This window comes from Xiphophorus hellerii, chromosome 15, assembly GCF_003331165.1.
Source record: "Xiphophorus hellerii strain 12219 chromosome 15, Xiphophorus_hellerii-4.1, whole genome shotgun sequence".
NCBI lineage: Eukaryota > Metazoa > Chordata > Actinopteri > Cyprinodontiformes > Poeciliidae > Xiphophorus > Xiphophorus hellerii.
Window position 1 is genome coordinate 6143486 of NC_045686.1, and position 14057 is coordinate 6157542.

General features: G+C 50.0%; 1 protein-coding gene across 13 annotated transcripts in view; it reads left to right on the plus strand.

The window, feature by feature from the left end:
• Positions 1-13665, plus strand: part of myo6a (myosin VIa) — a 30367-nt gene extending 16702 nt beyond the window's left edge. For 2 of the 13 annotated variants that reach the window (XM_032584811.1, XM_032584812.1), the window contains exons 19-36: positions 105-143; positions 219-312; positions 1871-2001; positions 2077-2154; positions 2320-2449; positions 2983-3073; positions 3659-3809; positions 5016-5224; positions 6619-6697; positions 6980-7140; positions 8000-8038; positions 8684-8719; positions 9007-9045; positions 10078-10181; positions 10909-11040; positions 11361-11387; positions 11997-12215; positions 12651-13665. In XM_032584811.1, coding sequence (XP_032440702.1) covers positions 105-143; positions 219-312; positions 1871-2001; positions 2077-2154; positions 2320-2449; positions 2983-3073; positions 3659-3809; positions 5016-5224; positions 6619-6697; positions 6980-7140; positions 8000-8038; positions 8684-8719; positions 9007-9045; positions 10078-10181; positions 10909-11040; positions 11361-11387; positions 11997-12215; positions 12651-12850 — 1959 coding nt within the window. In that variant the 3' untranslated portion in view covers positions 12851-13665. Of the gene's footprint in view, positions 1-104; positions 144-218; positions 313-1870; positions 2002-2076; positions 2155-2319; positions 2450-2982; positions 3074-3658; positions 3810-5015; positions 5225-6618; positions 6698-6979; positions 7219-7340; positions 7963-7999; positions 8039-8683; positions 8720-9006; positions 9046-10077; positions 10182-10908; positions 11041-11360; positions 11388-11996; positions 12216-12650 lie in introns of those variants that run through there. The other 11 variants (XM_032584813.1, XM_032584817.1, XM_032584815.1 and 8 more) reach the window with 11 other exon arrangements.
• The last annotated feature ends 392 nt before the right edge of the window (positions 13666-14057 follow it).

Below are 14057 nucleotides of genomic sequence, written 5' to 3' on the forward strand. Positions count from 1 at the left end.
CTTCAGCGTGAGACCAGAAAATAAATCAGATCGTCGCCTGAATCCAGCAGAGATGTGGTCATGAACCGACTCCTTTAATGACAGAGCTCCTGTTTCTCCTGCAGATGCAGCTGAATATTCTCCTGGACAAGCTGCGCAGCACGGTGAGTCATGTTCCCCTGCAAGGCCGCTGGTTCTGGTTCTGCTCACTGGGTCTGACTGAGCCGCTTCTCCTTCAGGGTTCCAGCTTCATCCGCTGCATCAAACCCAACCTGAAGATGATCAGCCACCAGTTTGAAGGAGCTCAGATTCTCTCCCAGCTGCAGTGCTCCGGTACGAATCGCTGGAGCTCCTTCCTGTTTCTGGGAGCTAGCAGATGATTAGCTTTAGCTTAGTATGGAGGGAAGACAGCTGGAGCTCCTTCCTGTTTCTGGGAGCTAGCAGATGATTAGCTTTAGCTTAGTATGGAGGGAAGACAGCTGGAGCTCCTTCCTGTTTCTGGCAGTATCTGCTTCGCTGATGATTGGCTTTAATTGACTCAGCTTGCAGAGAAGACGGCACAAGCTCCTCTAATTAGCATCAATCAGATTGTTCTCCACAAGAAGCTGAGAACATTTTCATCTCCTGCAGCTAGAGAGGATTGAGGCTCTGCTTCACTTTCAGATTAAAGGACTAACTGGACCAGCACCTCCTGGTGAGATTAAGGAGAGAAGCTCCTTCAACATGTAAAACCTGCAGGGCAGTGTTCCTGCAGGCCCAGGGTTTGGAAACGCTGCCACAGGCTGACCGAGCCTCTGAGGGACACGCCACAGAGCGAGGCCCCACACACTCCCTCTGAGTGGGTGGTGGTCCTGCCTTGACCCTCAATGTCAGGTGTATTTCTAAAGCACTTTAAAAACAAATATTCACTGCTCCAAAGTGCTGTACTGTATTCATAAAACACATCAGAATAAAACTCAAATTAAAATAGACAGGACAAGTAAATTACAATGTGAGGCCTTAAGGAAAAGCTAAAGAATAAAAATGAGTTTTAAGAAGTGATTTAAATTGTTCCAGACTTTGAGCAGATCCAGTGTTAAAGTTGCTCCACAGATCAGCAGCAGTGACGGCGAACCCGGACTCCTCTGCTTTTCAGGCTGGTTCTGGGAATATGTAAGAGAAATGTATTATAAGACCCAAGAGTTCTAGAGACGGATTGGTTATGAAGAAGGTCTTGAAGATAATCTGAATCTAGGCCATGTAGAGTTTTAATAACCAATAAAAGGATTTTAAAATCAATCTGATAAGAAACTGGCAGCCAATACAGAGAACTGGTACTGGAGTTATGCGCTCTGGTTTCCAGGTTCCAGTTAAAATTCTTGCTGCGGCATTTTGAATGATTTGGAGATGCTGTAGAGAAGATTGGTCCATATTTTGATATAATGAGTTGCCGTAGTCTAAACGTGTAGTGATGAAGGCGTGGATACGTTTCTTTTAGACAGAAGCTGGATTTAACTTTGCTAAAAGATAAAAAAAAGCGTCAAACTGTCAAAATGGCACTGAGATTTCTAACAGAGCAATGATACAAGGAGCAAAGGAACCAAGAGTTTTAGCAGGTTTACTAATAAGTCTCTTTGGTCCAAACAGAATAACTTGAGTTTTATTTTGATTCATGTGAAGAAACTTTTGGTTCTTCCATTGCAGATCATCAGCAAACAGTAAAAAGAGATATAACATTTCTTAAAAATATGTCCAAGAGGCAGCAAATACAAACTAAAACGACCAGGCTGCAGCTGCTGTACTGGTCGTTCATGTCACATGAGAAATAAAATGGAAAGAGCCCAATTGCGAACGGATCGACTGCCTGAAGGTTCAGACATGTTGAGGTTCTGTTCTGGGCCGTGTTCTGCAGGAATGGTGTCGGTTCTGGACCTGATGCAGGGTGGCTTCCCCTCCAGAGCTCCTTTCCATGAACTCTACAACATGTACCAGAAGTACATGCCGCCCAAGCTGACCCGCCTCGACCCGCGGCTCTTCTGTAAGGTGAGTTCTTGAAGCTCTGGACCGGAACCGGGCCCTGGCGGCTGATTTTAAGAACCTTGTGTTTTTCTGTTGCAGGCTTTGTTCAAAGCTCTGGGACTCGACGAGAACGACTACAAGTTTGGCCTCACCAAAGTGTTCTTCCGCCCTGGAAAGGTGAGACATCCTTCCTTCCTTTCTGCACCAGACCAACCGATCTGCCGATCAGAACCGAGCCTGTTGGCTCTGGAGGCCCGTCTTCACCAGAACATCAGACAGCAGCGTGACAGTCAGGCTCTCAAAGAGAGCAGAGACGTTACTTACTATTCTGACTGATTCCAGTTCGCAGAGTTTGACCAGATCATGAGGTCCGACCCGGAGCACCTGGCGGTGCTGGTCCAGAAGGTCAACAAATGGCTGATCCACAGCCGCTGGAAGAAGGTCCAGTGGTGCGCTCTGTCCGTCATCAAGCGTAAGCAGCTTCATCACCTTCATCACGTTTCATCGTTTCTCTGAAGCGTTGCTTCTTTACTGCCGGCAACGTTCTCCCATCCACACCAATCAGTCGTTTCTGGTTCATCCTCCTGCTCTCGGACCAGAACCTCAAGAACTTCTGAGCCGATTCAGATCATGACAGAAAACTGGAAACCTGTGGATAAATGCTGACACTAATCAATCCATCATTGATCCAGGCTGAGTTTATTCACAGTAATGAATAATTACTGTGAATTACTGTCAACCAGGACTGGTCCAGAACTGGTTGGTTCTGGTTGGTTCAGGTGGTTGCTGCACCATCTGATGTAGCATCAGGACTTTAAAAATCTTTTGATTTTTGTTTCCGGCTCTCAACATATTTACTCCGTTGCAGTTTCATATCTGAACCACTAGATGTCTCCACCTGGTGGACTCTGGGCCTTTAACTTCCCATTCTCTGCGGTTCTGGTTCTGGTGTCGTGTCCGGTTTGGGTCCAGCTGTTTAAACTGGTTCCTGTCTGTCTGTTACAGTGAAGAACAAGATCCTGTACCGGGCCGGCGCCTGCATCACCATGCAGAAGATGGTCCGCATGTGGCTCTGCAGGAAGAAGCACAAGCCTCGGTGGGTTACACTTCCTGTTCTGCTTCCTGTCCTCAGTTAGCAGCTTCCTCCTCCAGGTCTCTGACCGCCACGCTCCCTCCACTTCATTATCCGTCACTCCCCAGCCGCCGCCGCTGGCAGTGGCGTTCTGCTCGTTGCGTACTTTGCGTGCGATGGTTCCGGGCGGCCGATTCATCTGATTAGAACCGTTTGGAGCGCCGTTTCCTTCATCATCTCTGACAGCCTGCTGATCTGTGCCGAGCGGCGCCGTCAGGGATTAATGGAGCGACGACGACTGCAGGAAATTCTGCAGTGATGGACGGAGCAAGTCGCAGTCGGAACCAGAACCGCTGGTTCAGAACCTCATGACTCAAACAACAGACTGGGAGCCGGACCCATGGCGGTTGATCCAGTTGGAGGTTCTGGTGGATCGTATCGGTTCTTTGTGTCATGAACACTTCTGGGTGAACTTTGACCTGAAGCCAAACTTGACATGGAGAAGAAGAAATCTGTTCAAAATGATGAGAGTTGGAATAATGGTGCGTCGCCCTGCTAGCTGACCCGGTTCCTGTGGTCCTGCTAACAGACCCGGTTGTGTGTCCGCAGCATCGACGGGTTGGTGAAGGTCCAGAACCTGAGGAAGAGGATGGGCCGCTTCACAGAGGTGGTGGGGGGCCTGAAGGAGGGAAAGCAGGAGATGAGCCAGCAGATCCAGGAGCTGGAGAACGCCATCAACGCCCTGATGCTGAAGATCAAGGTGAGGTTCTGCTGGGTCTGGTGGTTCTGGTGGGATGGCAGCACATTTGGGCCAGTTGTTGTTGTGTGAGCCCATCCATAGAAGCATATACAGTGAACCCTGGCTATTTCGTGGTTCACCTTTCGCGGTCTCGCTGCTTCATGGATTTGCATCGTGCATTGTGTTCTGCATTCTGATTGGCTAAACAGTCTCTCCGCTTCTTCTCTACCTGTGTGTCAACAACGTTGCAGTTTAATATGTATACGTACGTAAAACAGCTTGCCAAATTTAACATAATCGATGGTGGCATGTCGGTTTATAAGAATCTTTTTGCCCAGAAGAAAAAAGAGCGACAACATCTACAGATAACTATGTTCTTCTTTCGAAAAAACACACCTGCACCGCGGGCTTTAGAAGAAAAAAAAACCCCGCTACAGAGCGGAGTCAGGATGCAACGGCTCAGTCAGAAGAGCAGTGAAATACACGTGAGTCACTCTTTGTCCTACTGTGCTTTGTTTTTTTTTTCAGAATCATTTTTTATTTTCTCCCGTTCTGATCCAATGACTCGGGTCGCGGTGGGGCGGCGCTGATCTCTGCAATTCGGGCACGGGAATCCGCCTTCAATTCATATTGATGATTAAAATGATTATTTTACAGTACAGTAGTTATTTGTAAAAAAAAAAAAGTTTATACAGTACTTTTATTTGTTCTTTGGTTTCAATGTATTATGGAGTATTTCATTGTATAATAATTGTAAAAAAAATAAAGGTTATTACTTTTCGCCTATCACGGCTTCTTTTTGGAACGCAACCCCCGCGAAAACCGAGGGTTCACTGTATATCCAGTTTTCTTTCTTCAGTCCTTTCTGGATCAGATGGCGCAATAGAGCCAACTTTTGGGCATGATGGTTTGCTGTAGTTAGCAGCTGCTAACAGCTGATGACAATAAATGTTCTGGCAGAATCCGGATTTTAAATAGGCCGTTCTGCTGGCTCTGACGGGTTCATAGTGCCGTGAATGACGGCTGTACGGAAGAACTTTGTCGTCTGAGCGTTGTCATGGTAATGACAGCTGCTCATAAATATTCATCCGCTTTAAGGTGACGGCTTAACGAGGGTGGAAACCATGGCAGCCCTGACCATAAAGTCAGATGTAGACCAGCCAAATCCTCAGCTTGAAGTTTCTGAACCTGACTTCTGACCTCTGACCCTCTCTGCCTTCGTTCCAGAGCACCCTGATGAGCCGCATCGACATCGACCACGAGTACCAGGTTCTGGTAAAGCGGTCGGAAAAGCTGCTGATGGACCTGCAGAACAAGAAGAAGGAGGAGGAGGAGCGCGAGCGTCTGCGCCGCATCCAGGAGGAGATGGAGCGCGAGAGGAAGAGGAGGGAGGAGGAGGAGCAGCGCCGCAGGCAGGAGGAGGAGGAGCGCCGCCTGTAAGTAGGAACATCCAATTGCAGCGCAGCTCCACAGTCTGTTGGGGTAATCTGATTACTCTGGATCAGTTCAGACTCAGCTGAGCAGAAATACATTTTCCTGTCGGCCCGAAATTTTTGATGCAGAAAAAATATTGGAAAGCTTTATTATATTTCCCGCTGCGGCGGCTCTGCGCTGGCGGGTCCGGTTCCCCAGAGGCGGGCGGTCCCAGTTCTGCTGCTGACGATCCAGGTTGGTCGGAAGGGTTGAGCCTCTTCTGGTTCCTCCCTGGCGCCTGATGATCCAGAGGTGCAGAGCCGGGACCCAGCGTTAGGAGCCCTCCCCCTCCTGCGGCGGCGGCGCTCTGCATGCGGGTCACGGCCCGCTGCAGCCTGGGAGTCTTTAGCAGGACTGATGGGAGCCGTCGTGTTCGTCACAAGCCGCCGCTCGCTAATGTCGCACATTAGAGACGACAGGCTGAGCTTTATGGCTCGCTCCCCCTGCGCCGCGCGCTGAAGGTCGCAGCCTGCTGAAGGTCGCGGCCTGAGACGTGCAGCCTTCATCTGCACGTTTCCCAGCAGAATGACCTTCAGCCGTCCTGATCTCAGATCTGCAGCAGTGAAAATCAGTCAGCAGACTGGACAAAGTTTCAGTAGAATAATTCTGTTGTTTTCAATAAAAACATTTTGATTTCATCTGAATCTAACTGAACCCCAAATCAAACATTTCTTCTGATGAATTGTCTAAATCGGTTCTTCTGTCTTGGTTTCTGTGCAAATTGTGACATTTTCATCTAAATTTAATCCTGAAAATTTGGCCTAAGGGTGCCTCAGTGCTGCCCTCTTTGGGTTGGATGGTGGTACCGCAGGTGATATTATGTGGTATAAAACTCACTCAGACACGCCCCCTGGTGGACAGTCAGGATTTGGGCTAGCGAGCGGGCGCGCGTGTTTCTCAGCAAGTTGCTAGTTTCTTTTATGAAAGTTATGAACATGTTGCTTGTCGGACTTTTCTGAAACTCTGACATTCCTAGGGTGTAGCGGTTCAAGCTGACCATTAGGGGGCGCTGTGTCCGGTTTGAGTCACATGTTCATAACTCATGTTGACAACAGCTTCGTCACTGGACTGATAGACGTCCAGATGTCTTCCAGTCCAAACTGCTAGCAGAGGAGCTGTGGCGGCTGAATTTACTGATTTAGCTTGTCTAGCTCTGGAACATCCACAGTTCATGAGCAAACGCCAAGATAACATTTCAGTAAAAACCCAGAACATTCTGTCCACCGTTTCTCATCCGCTCGGCCCCGTCAGGTTCTCCAGTGCGTGTTGATCGTTGGGGGACGTCTCCGAAGTGGGACCCGGGACTTCTGCAGAGATGGATGAACTTCCCTCTTGCCTTCTGTCTGTTCCTCTGTAGGAAAGCAGAGATGGAGCTGAAGAGGAAGCAGGAAGAGGAGGAAAGGAAGAAGAGGGAGGAAGAAGAGAGGCGGCTGCAGGTTGGTGTTTCTTCACGCCAGCGCTGGATGAGTTCGCTGAAGGTCATGTGTGAAACTAGAGTTCCTCCAACATTGCTCAACCTGAGCAGCAGCATTTAAAAATATTTAATATAACCTGGATCTCATTCAGACAGTGGCCTTTTGCTAGCATTCCTGCTAGCCCTGTTATAACAGGAAGTGGAGGTGGATAGACATCCACAGAAACAGGAAGCAGGCTCTTCCTGGTTCCACCTGCTGAGGGACCATCTGGACCAAATAATCCAGATTGTAATCCGTCCCCAGGCGGAGCTGGAGCTGCAGCTGCAGGCGGAGCGGGAGGAGGAAGTGGCGCGGCAGGCGGTGCTGGAGCAGGAGCGGAGGGACCGGGAGCTGGCCATGCGGATCGCCCAGAGCGAGGCGGAGCTGATCCCCGATGAGACGCTGAACGACTCTGGACTGCGCAGGTACCCTGACCTTTGACCTCTAGGCTCAGGAAGCTCACAGTGACCTGCTCTGAACAAATCTATTTCCCGGTGTACAACAAAACAAAATCAGATTCATCTCCAAATTATTAAAAATCTGATAAATTAATATAAAGCTTTAGAATTGTTTCTGGATGATGGTGGTCCAGTTTCTCCTTCAGGCCTTAATGATCCAGAACCAGAACCTGGACCTTGGTTTATTTGGATCCCCACTAGCCATTTTCATAACGGCTATTCTTCCTGAGCTCAGGAGGAAACTAACGAAGTTCCACCATGTTTATCGATGTTCTTCTCTGGTGTTTATCGATGTTCTTCTTCTCTGGTGTTTATCGATGTTCTTCTTCTCTAGTGTTTATTGATGTTCTTCTTCTCTGGTGTTTATCGATGTTCTTCTTCTCTGGTGTTTAATGGTTCTTCTTCTCTGGTGTTTATCGATGTTCTTCTCTGGTGTTTATCGATGTTCTTCTTCTCTGGTGTTTATCGATGTTCTTCTTCTCTGGTGTTTATCGATGTTCTTCTTCTCTAGTGTTTATCGATGTTCTTCTCTGGTGTTTATCGATGTTCTTCTTCTCTGGTGTTTATCGATGTTGTTCTTCTCTGGTGTTTATCGATGTTCTTCTTCTCTGGTGTTTATCGATGTTGTTCTTCTCTGGTGTTTATCGGTGTTCTTCTTCTCTGGTGTTTATCGATGTTCTTCTTCTCTGGTGTTTATCGATGTTCTTCTTCTCTGGTGTTTATCGGTGTTCTTCTTCTCTGGTGTTTAATGGTGTTCTTTTTCTCTGGTGTTTATCGATGTTCTTCTTCTCTGGTGTTTATCGATGTTCTTCTTCTCCTGTTCCAGTAACGGCTCCTCCGTTCCATCGTCTCCAGAGAGAGCAGCGTAAGATCCTCAGACTTAACCTTTCTGATTAACCTTGGCTCTTTCTGACCCCTGACCTCTGACCCCTGCATGCTGTAACAATCTAACAGAACCTCCTTATTTCCTACTAGAACCTTTTCCGACCTGATCAGCACCAGTTCTAGTCTCCAGACGGTTCAGAACCAGAACAGTCCAAACATAAGCTGCAAATTGTTAGAATCTCCGTGTTTGAATCCAGGTTCTGATTGTCTCAACAAGCTAGTTCCAGTTCAGAACCGGGTCAGAACCAGGGCTGATTCTGGAAGGAACCCAGCAATAGACGATTGGGTCGACTTCCAGAGAACCAGGTCTGGCCCTGTCCACCGCTGTAGAAGAAGCTTCATTGGGTGACATCAGAGACAGCTGAGCTGTGGTTGGTTCTGATGGATCCGGTTCTACTGGGTCCAGCTTGGTGGCCAATAGGAACCAGTGAAGGGTTCTGGCCCGGTTTCAGTAGGAACTGGTTCAACTGGTGACCAGTCCGACTTCCTCTGATTGGAGCTGATAGATCAATGATGGATCAATATGGATCAATGATTGATCGTCTGATTGATCACCTGGGAGGAGAATGGCTCCTCCTCTTCGTCGCTCCTCCTCTTCGTCGGCTCTAACTCTGACTCTCTCCAGTCTGCAGGTCGGCGCCAAGCTGAAGAACTACACCATGTAGGTTCCTCTCACACACCTGCTGCACCTGCAGCAACACGTTCAGGTGTCCTGCAGCATCTGGCCCGGTCCGTACGGACCAGAACCGGATCAGAACCAGTTAGAAAACCTGAACTGGGTCAGAAACTGGGTTTGGTTCTGGTTCTTCTGGGTAAACTGGGAGTTTGTTGGCCTCTTCTTCTTGGGTTAATTTCACATTGAGAGCAGAAACTAGTTTCTTCTTCTTGGGTTGAAATGTGTCTAAGCTCCGCCCACATCCTGCTAACCCGGCCCATCATGCTTTGCAGGGAGGAAATGGCGAAGGAGATGACCGAACTTCTGGCCCGGTGGGTAAAATCCGTCCGTCGGAACCAAATCTCTCCGATCTCTCTATGATTCGGATCAGATCGCTAATCAGAACCAGGTGATTCAGATTGATCCAAACCGGTCCATGAAGAAGAAGGTTCTGGACCTGCGACCCATTGGTGGAGGAAGTTCAGATGTTTGGAGAACCGGGAATTGCTGCTCGGGTCTTATTCCCGCTCACACCTCCAGAACCGCCAGAACGTCTGACCCGAAAGATCGCCCGGGTCGGGCGTGGATTACAGCTCCACCAGCGGGCCCTTCCTGGTACTTCCAGGTTTCTGATGAAGAGCTTTAAGGTCCAGAACCAGCAGAGGTCCAGTCCAGGTGGTTTCGCTGATCTGCGCAGCTGGATGAAGACGGAAAAATGGATCTCCTGGTTTCTGATGCAACGACAGAAATAAAAATTTTAAATTAAAATTAATCAAATTCCTAAATTTCCAACATAAGAAGTCGCCGACGGTTCACAGATGGATTCTGCTCACTCTGTCTGCCGGACCCTGGGTTCTACTGGTTCTATTGGGTTCTACTGCATGCAGTTCTTTCTCCTCTCCTCCACTTGGTGTGTTTCTGACCCGTAACCCTGTTCTGTTTGTAGAACTGGACTCTGATTCCACCTTTGTGCTCCTGATGGAGTTGGGTTCACTGGGAGTTCACTGGGAGTTCACTGGGAGTTCTGGTTCACCAAGTGTTATGGCTCCTGAAGACTAGAGTGTTGATCCAGAGACTAAAAGGTCTGAGGAGCAGATAGTCCAGATCCAGATCCGGTTCCTGCAGCTGAGGACTGAGTCCAGATCCAGGTTAAGAACCAGAACCTTTTGGACCCGGTCAGAACTTCTGCTGGTCCAGAACTCTTTACTTCTTTTTGGACCAGAACCGTGATAAGAACCAGTTTCAGTGGGAAACTCTCAGTGAACTCGGCTCCTCTGGATCTTCGGCGTTCAGGCGTTCCTCCTCCTCCTCACCTGCACGTCTTCGTCTCACTTCCTGTTTCTTGTCTCTGCTTCCTGTCCCAGAGGGCCGCAGGTTCAGGCCAACAAAGCTGCTGCCAACGCCAAAAAGTTTGAGTTGAGCAAGTGGAAGTACGCCGAGCTGCGGGACGCCATCAACACATCCTGTGGTGAGTGACCCGGATCCAGATGAGGTCTGGATCCGGGTTCATGTTTAGATCCAGATTGAAGTTCTGATCTAGTTCTGGGTCTGGGTCCATCAACACGTTCTGTAGTGAACAACACAGATCCAGAAGTTAATTGATTTTATGGTGAGGGCGGGGCTGTTGCGTGAGGGCGGGGCTATTGGACGAGGGGCGGAGTTGTTGGGTGAGGGCGGGGCTATTGGACGAGGGGCGGAGTTGTTGGGTGAGGGCGGGGCTATTGGACGAGGGGCGGAGTTGTTGGGTGAGGGCGGGGCTATTGGACGAGGGGCGGGGTTGTTGGGTGAGGGCGGGGCTATTGGACGAGGGGCGGAGTTGTTGGGTGAGGGCGGGGCTATTGGACGAGGGGCGGAGTTGTTGGGTGAGGGCGGGGCTATTGGACGAGGGGCGGGGTTGTTGGGTGAGGGGTTATTGGGCTACTAAACTGTTAGATTGGTTTTCAGAATCTAATTTAAAGTATTAAACGGTCAGAACCAAGCAGCATTGGGTCGGTGCTGACTGAGGTCTCAGGGTTGGTGAGCAGCTAAAGAGACAATGACCTTCAGGGAGGATCCAGTCGGCTGGTTCTGTTGGGTCCAGAGTGTATTATGGATCAGATCTGTCACGTTAACAAATTCTAAACCAAACCCAGTGAACCTCCCTGAGTGGGTGAGCCCAACAGAACCGGGTCCTGACTCGTCCTCCTCTCCCTCAGACATCGAGCTGCTGGCGGCCTGCAGGGAGGAGTTCCACCGGCGGCTGAAGGTGTACCACGCCTGGAAGGCCCGGAACAAGAAGAGGAACACCGAGACGGAGCAGCGGGCGCCGCGCTCCGTCATGGACTACGGTACGCCGCTTCTGTTCTGGTTCTGAACCGGTTCTGGTTACACCAGCTCCTCAGATCTGGTGTAAAGGTTCTTTTGGTCAGGAAACATCAGAACCTTCTAGCCACCTGAAGGTTCTGATCCAACTAGTTTCCTCACAGAGATTCTGGTTCTGAACAGGAAGTTCTGATGTTTCTGCCCCAAACAGGAAATGGATTTATGTCAGACTTTCAAAATAAAGCTCCTGAGCTTCTGCAGGTTCTGGTTCTGTGTCAGGACCAGAACCTGTCAGACCCGTTTGGGTCGGGCAGAATCGTCTTCATCCTGTGTCTCCGTGTTTCAGATGTTCCGTCTGCAGCCAAAGAAACATGTAAGTTCTGTAGAACCCGAATAACCTCCACTAACCTGCTGGTTCCGCTGGTTCTGCTCCTAACTGGGCCTACTGGGACCGCTGGTTCTGCTTCTAGCTGCTCTGCTTCCTAGAGGGAGGGGGGGGCAGGGTCTCTGGTCTCCATGGCGACCAGACAAAGCTCATCAGAACCAGAACCTAGCTGGACTTTTGTGTTCAGATCCTGGTCAGAGAGGTACTGGTTCTGATCTGTTGTACTGCTGGAGGAAGATGTTCTGGTGGTACCGGTCCACACTGGGTCCAGAACAAAGTGTGATCGAGCAGAACCCGATCAGAACCTGAGTGGATCCAGCAGGGAGGGAAGGTCCTGTTGGACGCGTCTCAGGTTCTGGTCCTCGACTCTGCTCCATCAGTGAAGTTCTGACCCAGCTGGTTCTGATCCAGCTGGATTTGGACTTGCTGGTTCTGCAGAACCTTTTCTGATTCTTCCCACATTCTGCATCTTCTGGTTCTGGATCTCGTAGCGGCCTGTAGGCCCTGATAGACTGGGGCGTCTGGTTCCGGTCCAGTTGGTTCTGGTTCTGGTCTATCTCCATGTCCTGTTGCCTCTAACGTCTCTTGTCCAATCAGCAGCCCAGCAGAGCTTGGCCCCGCCCCTCCCGGCGCGGCAGCAGGAGCTGTCGGCCAATCGGCAGCAGCGTTACTTCCGCATCCCGTTCATCCGGCCGGCGGACCAGTTCAAGGAGCCGCAGCAGAAGAAAGGCTGGTGGTACGCGCACTTCGACGGCGCCTGGATCGCCCGACAGATGGAGCTGCACCCCGACAAGCACCCCATCCTGCTGGTGGCAGGTCAGTGTGCGGGGCTAATGGGGTCACGACCTGCAGGGTGAATGGCAGCATTCATATACATCTTGTTGCCGTTGGTTTCTGGGTTGGGACTTGGTGATGCAGCAAAGGATCGTGGGTAGTTGAGCTCAAGCAGCGGTGAAGCGAATCACCTTTATATGGAGCGAAGCATGCTAGCATGATTAGCAGCTCCAGTTAGCGATGCTCTGTTCTGTTTCTAGTTGCTGCAACAGCGCCCCCTTCAGCAGATGACACCCTGAGCTTCCACCTATTGGTTCTATGTTGCCGATTTCTAGAACTGGTCCTACAGATAAATGATGACCCGGTTTTCCAGAAGGGGATTTAATCTCTGCAGCAACAAAGACCTTTCGTCTGTTTACAGGAACTCGGGGACGTTTGGACCGCTGGTTCTGTCTAATGGTTCTGGTTCTGCTGCAGGGAAGGACGACATGGAGATGTGCGAGCTGAGCCTGGAGGAGACGGGTCTGTCCCGGAAGCGCGGCGCGGAGATTCTGCCCCGACAGTTCGAGGAGATCTGGGAGCGCTGCGGCGGCGTGCAGTACCTGCGCAGCGCCATCGAGAGCCGCCAGGCGCGCCCCACCTACGCCACCGCCATGCTGCAGAGCCTGCTGAAGTGACGGGCCGCGCCGCCGCTCCCGACCTGCAGGAGGAGCTAATCCCACTAGCCGATTTTAACGTCTGCAGGCTAACGGAGGCTAACATGCTAACTCAGGCTAACAGGCTAGCCGCTGCAGTCGGACCTCCACACCTGGAATATCTCATTCCTCTAATCATGCATTCCTGATTTATTCCGATGAAGCGTTCCCACCCGGCAGTGGGCCGATGACCCGGTCCGATCCGGTCGGTTCTGCTGGGCCGGAGCGGCGGCGTGAGGCGGAGCCGCTCCTCATCCTGATTGATGCTCGTTTCCGTTCTGGCCGAATGTTTTCCAGACGTGATTAATTTGTTGAATGAATCTCGTTTTTCCTGTTTCTGTTTGATTTGGGAATGTTGTATCCTGGAGCGGCTCTGACATCACTTCCTGTTCAGCTCTGACATCATTTCCTGTTTGAAAAGGAAAATGAAACGATTATGCAACAGCCGAGACCGGACGCTCCGGGATCTGCTTCCTCCCAGACTGTGACACTCCGGAGTGGATCGCCTGGAAAACGAGTTTATTTTTGGGAGAAAGTTTCTACTTTTGTGGCTCCGAATGAGAAGCAATAAAACATGCAGGAATCAAACCGGCAACCTGTCTGTTCTCTGCTAAAAACCCGCAGGAGGAGCCGGGTCAGAACCGGCAGGTCCAAACGGCATCGACATCCAGCCTGAACTGGGCCGTCGGGTCGGCATGTTGATGCTGTTAGGAAAGGAACCGGAACCGGTCCAGGAGGTTCTGATCCGCGTCTCTGACCCTGATCTCTAACAGTTGAATAAAGTGTTTCCTGTTCTACTTCCTGGTTCACTTTCTGTTCTACTTCCTGGTTCACTTCCTGTTCTACTTCCTGGTTCACTTCCTGTTCTACTTCCTGGTTCTCTTCTTCCACTCCTAACAAGCTGAAACACAGACTTGAGAAAAACAGAAATATTTATTCAACATTTCAGCTAAAATTCAAATAAAATAAATAAAAGGTCCAGTTTGAGTCACCAGGCAGAACCAGAACCCAGCAGCTGCTTTTATGATCCTCCAGGAAATAAAATGGAAACCATCAAGAAACGAAGCTAATTCTGTCCTGGTCCAGATAAACTGACTGGATCAGAACCTCAGAACCAACTGTGGACCAGTAACACCTGGCCCAATAGTTCATTTGCTGAACTATTACTTTGGACCCATCCCATCTGGTT